Source organism: Mercenaria mercenaria, chromosome 1, assembly GCF_021730395.1.
Source record: "Mercenaria mercenaria strain notata chromosome 1, MADL_Memer_1, whole genome shotgun sequence".
In the NCBI taxonomy this organism is placed as follows: domain Eukaryota; kingdom Metazoa; phylum Mollusca; class Bivalvia; order Venerida; family Veneridae; genus Mercenaria; species Mercenaria mercenaria.
In genome coordinates, this window is record NC_069361.1 from 3101012 (window position 1) to 3108177 (window position 7166).

Consider the following 7166-nt stretch of genomic DNA (forward strand, 5'->3'; position numbering starts at 1 on the left):
GCGAAAATAACTTTAAAAGTAAATAGTAAAATGTAACAAAATTATACACTCTGGTTAAATATTTCTATATGTTATCAATGTTAAGAAATCATTTTTTAATATCAGATAATGAATTTTGGATATCAATACATTTATTTCCTTTCATCAGAAATGTATTTATTGAAATGAAGTTATGACTTCTTTTTAAATCAGAAAGTACATTTCTTGGTATCAAAACATATATTTTGACATATAGTAGTAACACTACGCCCAAAATAATTGTTGATTCTGATGTGTCTTTATGTTTACAGAGATAGATGTGCACGTGAAAAAGCATACGTAAATTTTCAAACCTCACTAATCAATATTTTTATATCGACTGACTCATTAGGAAAATATATAAATACTGCGTAAACTGGAAAATGTTTTGTTTCGCCAGGGACGATGAAAATTTTAACAGTCGCATTTGGGCTTATTATAGTGTGGTCGGCGTCTTCCGATGGGACAGAAATGTTTATGCAAGCAGAGGACATGCTAGGGAACGTGTCCAAAATTATTCCAAGAAGCCATGCATCTGGACACAAATCTGTACACTTATTCACCGGAGATAGTTTAGAAACTGAACTGTGCTTTAAATCTGGCACGAACTTCGCAATGAATGAACTAAGGTATTCGAACGATGGTCCTTCAGATCGGATACGCATCACCTTAGACAAGCTGGTACTAGAAGAGTTTGAGACAATTATGGTCACAGACGGTGGTAAGGGATGGAACAGATTTAAAACTTATTACGGTAGGAATTCGCCTGTTGCAGAAGGTCGCCATATTTTGAAAGTGATAGTTTTGGAATCGGATAAGTACGGTGTTGAAATAGATTTCATTAAATTCAGTGTAAATAATTCACAGACGCTGGATTCTTTAAGCTGCAAATCATTTTGTTTTGATAATATTACATTTCCGTTCTATAAGACAGCAGTGTCATCATCGAGTATCGCAAGGGCTGTACAGCGGACTGTCCAAACAAAATGTGCCGAAGAGGACAATATAAATATACCGGTCTTTCACGACAACACTTCGGCGTTGAATTTTTTAGTTACTGCAAGTTTACATAAATATCATTCATCTAAAAACAGTCGTGGCCCTGACTGGACTAACTGTAAAATGACGGATGCCTTTTGGAGGTACAAGGACATTGTTTTAAGTCACAGTCATATTAGAGAAACAGAAACATCTAGCTTCCACATTACCCAAGTTACACCGGGATTTTTCGGAACGTCACATGTTTGGGTTATTGAAGTCGATTTTGAACTTGAAGGGCCTAGTACAGGATTGACAGATTCAGAAATTGGAGCAAATATTCATCTACATAATATCCAATATGACGGTATTCTGGCGCTGCAGTTTCAATACTATAATAGATACAATGTCTGGTCAGACAAACAAGACAAAATTATCAAAAACGCGAAAAGAAATGTCATGTTTAGAACACCCGACTTCTCCTTTAGAGAAGGGAAAGGAAATAAAATAAGGATTGAAGTCTACGCAGATTCGAATACTCCAAATATAACAATTGGACACCTTCATATGTATAAGAGGACTCTAAAACCGGACAAGAGCACAACACTCTATACTGACGGGGTGACAATTATAGAAGGAGTTAATATAGATATGTGGTGGAGAACCAATGAAACTATGAGTGTAACCATTAAAGGTGATAAACAATTCCATGAAGTCGACTATATCAGAATTTACCGAAGAGTTCCATGGACGGAAAGTGACTTTTCTCAAATTTTTGTTCTCTATCAAGACGCTAACGTGCGTCTTCTTCCTACAACTCCACAGGGATTTGACTATATACCCTTCGGATCGTCCGTTATAATTGGCCAAACCAACCCACTGTCGAACCGACCATGTGCACCGATTTCTCACCTTGATATTGACCCAAATTTGTTAGAAATTACAGTTTTCTTTATTGACAGAAATGTTGTTACACTAAAGATACAGACGACGGAGTCAGAGACACAGCTACATGTTTCTTATACTCACGTCACGAGAGATGTTAACTTGCACCCATTTTTCACATTGCGTTCTATGTATGTTGCAGACGACAATAACGATGTTGATCACATTAGCGCTGATGACGGAATACCGATGAAAATTAATGAACAATGGAACGAACTTCGAGGAAACTTCTTTGCATTTTACAGACAATGTATATCGAAACACAACACACAAAGTCCAGACATCAGTATCCGTATGATATCTTCATCTTAAACTCAAATTTTCAAGAATATAAATGTCCTTGTAGGACTTACATGGAAACATCTTTTTATGATTTTTAACGTTAGTAAATGTGGTTCACCGTCAGTCGCATCCATAGCACTGTAGCATGTTCTTTCCACTGAAGTCAAAGCAGAATTACAGGAAATATTGACCTAATAAAAGGCCAACAGAGCCGTCTCCCCAGGCCAACAGAGCTATCTCTACCAGGTGTATTTAGAAGAAAACAATTCAGTATGAACTGATGACAATATTAGCCAGAACTTGCTTGTGCATGGTAACAAAACAGAATCTGTTATTTACAAACAAGTTGACACCCTGTCCCGTTGGCGTATAAGTAACTCTTTGTTGTATTTGCATTATAATCAAAATCCATATTACAATATTGATCAAAATACACAACTGGCGATGAACTGAGTAACTGTAGTTATAAACGAGCGATGTACCCGCCAGATGCCGCCAGAAGAGTGTCTAATTCAGACCATCTTCATGGCAGCACACCCAGAGTTGCGCAGTGAGCAACACATAAGTGTCCCCTACCCCACGGTGGTATCCACCGCAGGTGTAGTTTCCCCGTGCGAAATTATTATATTTGAAATTATATGTATATAACGAAATACTGTGTATGTATAAGTTACTGAGATAAAACTATGTTCTGTTCTGTTCTGGTTATATTTTTAATCGCTAGAATATTAATAGAAATAAATGTTTTTGTTTAAAGTGTATCATGTTTTTTTAAACTGACATAATGGCATAAAATGTACTATTCTTAAGGTAAAAAATTGAACAATATCATGGAAAAATTCATCTTGATAATTTATTTAGAAGATTATCATTGTTTATAATGCTATGCAAGTATATATAAAATTGATCAGCTTCACGGATAAAGGGCATATAGGCATTTGTTACATAGTTTTAGAAAAGGTATATGTTTGCAGGCCATAGTCTGTGCGGCTATGTGATCAACTTTAGCTGTGTAAGTCATAACAGATATGTAGTTTTATAGAAAGTATTTGTGAAATTACTTTTACTCCTGTAAGCAATTTTAATTCTAAATATGGTTAGTTTGTCGGTTTTTATTTCTCTGTATTACTATTAATAGAAAAGCGTTTCACTGAAAATTGTCAAACTATAAATATTTTGGAAATGTCTTACAACTTTATCATGAAATATATATGGAAAATGTTCGCTATGATAAATTTTAAGCTATTTATATTAAAATGATCTGTCTTGAAATATGCAAAAATAGTGGCATTTCACAACTTTGGTTTGGTAATGTTTTTCCCTATGGCACATGTTTAATATATCTGTTTGATAAAATAGTTACAATTTACTTTTATACTTGTTCAATAGAAATGTTAAACTGTTTTTGTTTCTTTATAGTTTCAAAGTTTCAACTTGATTGACAGTCAACATAGTACATGCTTTTGGTCATATATAAACATTAATGGCAAAGACATACATACATAAATAAATCAACATATAAACAATATATCTTTGACATTATAATTGAAATTTCAAGAAACAGTCATATTTTGTTTTCTAAGATATCAACAATAGTCAGATAATTTTCAAATCTGAACTGTTCTTTAAACTTACTTACAATAATACTCTAATTTAGGCGAACATTGTGTAGATTGTGTAGATGCAAATCAATCTTGCATAAACTGGTCGCGGATAAGTTTCTTAAACAATGACAAATATTCAAAATTGCTATGAAAGTTCAATCTAACATGAGTAAAACTGAGATGGTCATTACTTGAATTTATACGAGTTGCCTTTATAAAAAGGCGCCCTTTACATCAAAGCATATTTTGTTTGTTTCTTTTTCTTTTCTTTTTCATTTTGTTTTCTTTTTTTTAACTGGAATTGAATATCAATTTAGCACTTATTTGCTCAAATGTGTTGGAAATAAGATTGTTGCAAATTAAATTGGCAATGTTATGTTTTTTATTGTGGCAAGGCTAAGAGCTGAAATACAATATAAAATCGAAGTTGCGCTTTCATGTTATTTGATTTTTTTCTTAAATTCATTCGCATTCACTGTACACAAGTTATATTGATGGAATGAAAGAGTTGTATTCACTATTTGAGCCGCGCCATGAGAAAACCAACATAGTGGGTATGCGACCAGCAAGGATCCAGACCAGCCTGCGCATCCGCGCAGCCTGGTCAGGATCCATGCTGTTCGTTTTCAAAGCCTATTACAATTAGAGAAACCGTTAGCGAACAGCATGGATCCTGACCAGACTGCGCGGATGCGCAGGCTGGTCTGGATCCTTGCTGGTCGCATACCCACTATGTTGGTTTTCTCATGGCGCGGCTCATTTGAGTTTACTTTGAATTGAATCTTTGATACAACTTGCAGTCCAATTTCGAAAACGCTAAATTATAAACACTCCATTGAAACATACTATAATATGTAATGAATGCGATTTAGGTTCATTATTAAAGAGAAAGCATGGCGATCTTTTTATTGTTTCTCAGTAAGGTGGTATTTAAGTAAGGCCGAGGTGTTTCTTCTTTATGGTAGAGGTTTAACAAAAACCGGCAAAACCCTTATCCACGTAATAAGTAATAGTCTCCATAGAATTAAAAGGTCGAGATACTTGGCTGATTTACTTCGCGAAATGAGAGTTGTTCTGTTTGTGTCTCCGCGAATTGATAATCGCTCAAAATATTTACATGTGTTCAAAAGCAGCATTAGCTCGAAACATTTGCTCTGTAAATTGAAAAACACATAGAACACCACACTTACACTGTCACAATTTAGAAAAAGGAATGAAAAGGAGTTTAGATATAATACAATAGTTTGTTCATACAACAAAAACAAATAGGATATATTCGTCTGTGTATAATTTACCTTTGCACCACAGCATGAGATCATTTTGTCGGCTGGTTTATTGAAAAAAAGATAACCTTTAACAATTCAATTAGGAGTGAAGTATCACTCAGTATTTTATAGCGATGATACTGTATTTTTGTTTGCATCAAAATGTCGCATTTATGAACAGGTATTAAAGTACATCACATGATGTTTATCTATCAGTGTCTCATCTGTATATACACGTATACATACCATATGTATAAGGACGTTAACTGATATTAACAGACTTGATGGAATTGCAATAGCATGATTAAAATATGCATATAGCCATTCAGATTCGCGGATTATATCATTCGCGAATTCAATACATACTTGAGCATTAATCTGCATCATGCCCTGTAACACAAAATCTGAAATGTAGATCCCTCGGAAGCACCGGGAACAAGGCAAACAGTGAAAATTGCAGACTCGGTTTGATTGAGTCTGTTCATGAGCAGTAATGGAAAATGCAACACTGCCCACGCCCCCTAGCACCGGCTTAAGCAGTATTCAATCTTCGAATATAAATGTGTTGAAACCAATGATCCCGAAGGACCAGAAAATATAACAACACTGAGATGAAGTCGGGGCGACTTTTTATGGCCGCCACACAGCACTTAACACCCGCTGTTGTGAAGTAAATAAAATCTGAAAAGAAGATCCCTCGGAAGCACGGAGAACAAGGCAAACAGTGAAAATTGCATACTCGGTTTGATTGAGTCTATTCATGAGCAGTAATGGAAAATGCAATACTGCCCACGCCCCCTAGCACCGGCTTAAGCAGTATTCAATCTTCAAATCTAAATGTGTTGAAATCAATGATCCCGAAGGACCAGAAAATATAACAACACTGAGATGAAGTCGGGGCGACATTTTATGGCCGCCACACAGCACTTAACACCCGCTGTTGTGAAGTAAATAAAATCTGACAAGAAGATCCCTCGGAAGCACCGAGAACAAGGCAAACAGTGAATATTGCAGACTCGGCTTGATTGAGTCTGTTCATGAGCAGTAATGGAAAATGCAATACTGCCCACGCCCCCTAGCACCGGCTTAAGCAGTATTCAATCTTCGAATATAAATGTGTTGAAACCAATGATCCCGAAGGACCAGAAAATATAACAACACTGAGATGAAGTCGGGGCGACTTTTTATGGCCGCCACACAGCACTTAACACCCGCTGTTGTGAAGTAAATAAAATCTGAAAAGAAGATCCCTCGGAAGCACGGAGAACAAGGCAAACAGTGAAAATTGCATACTCGGTTTGATTGAGTCTATTCATGAGCAGTAATGGAAAATGCAATACTGCCCACGCCCCCTAGCACCGGCTTAAGCAGTATTCAATCTTCAAATCTAAATGTGTTGAAATCAATGATCCCGAAGGACCAGAAAATATAACAACACTGAGATGAAGTCGGGGCGACATTTTATGGCCGCCACACAGCACTTAACACCCGCTGTTGTGAAGTAAATAAAATCTGACAAGAAGATCCCTCGGAAGCACCGAGAACAAGGCAAACAGTGAATATTGCAGACTCGGCTTGATTGAGTCTGTTCATGAGCAGTAATGGAAAATGCAACACTGCCCACGCCCCCTAGCACCGGCTTAAGCAGTATTCAATCTTCAAATCTAAATGTGTTGAAACCAATGATCCCGAAGGACCAGAAAATATAACAACACTGAGATGAAGTCGGGGAGATTTTTTACGGCCGCCACACAGCACTTAACACCCGCTGTCGTGAAGTAAATAACGTTTCGTAAATTCTTAACACCGCGATTAAGGTTGTTAACCATAAAACGCTCTGCAGTTAAGGTTGTTAACCATAAAAAGCTCCGCGATTAAGGTTGTTACCCATAAAACGTTCCGCTATTAAGGTTGTTAACCATAAAAAGCTCCATGATTAAGGTTGTTAACCATAAAACGCTCCGCGGAAATTACCCAGCCTACTAAACAATGAAATATAAACACGAATTTAATTCTCACATTACATTAAAACACGTTAGTCTCAAACAGGCAAAAGCATTTATTTACTAAGGTA

General features: G+C 36.3%; 1 protein-coding gene across 1 annotated transcript; it reads left to right on the plus strand.

Annotated features, from left to right (window-relative positions):
• The first annotated feature begins 389 nt into the window (after window positions 1–389).
• Window positions 390–3627, plus strand: LOC123545163 (uncharacterized). Its single transcript, XM_045331480.2, has one exon. The coding sequence runs from the start codon at window positions 424–426 to the stop codon at window positions 2251–2253; it is 1830 nt and encodes a 609-aa protein (XP_045187415.1). The 5' UTR covers window positions 390–423; the 3' UTR covers window positions 2254–3627.
• Window positions 3628–7166: the final 3539 nt, after the last annotated feature.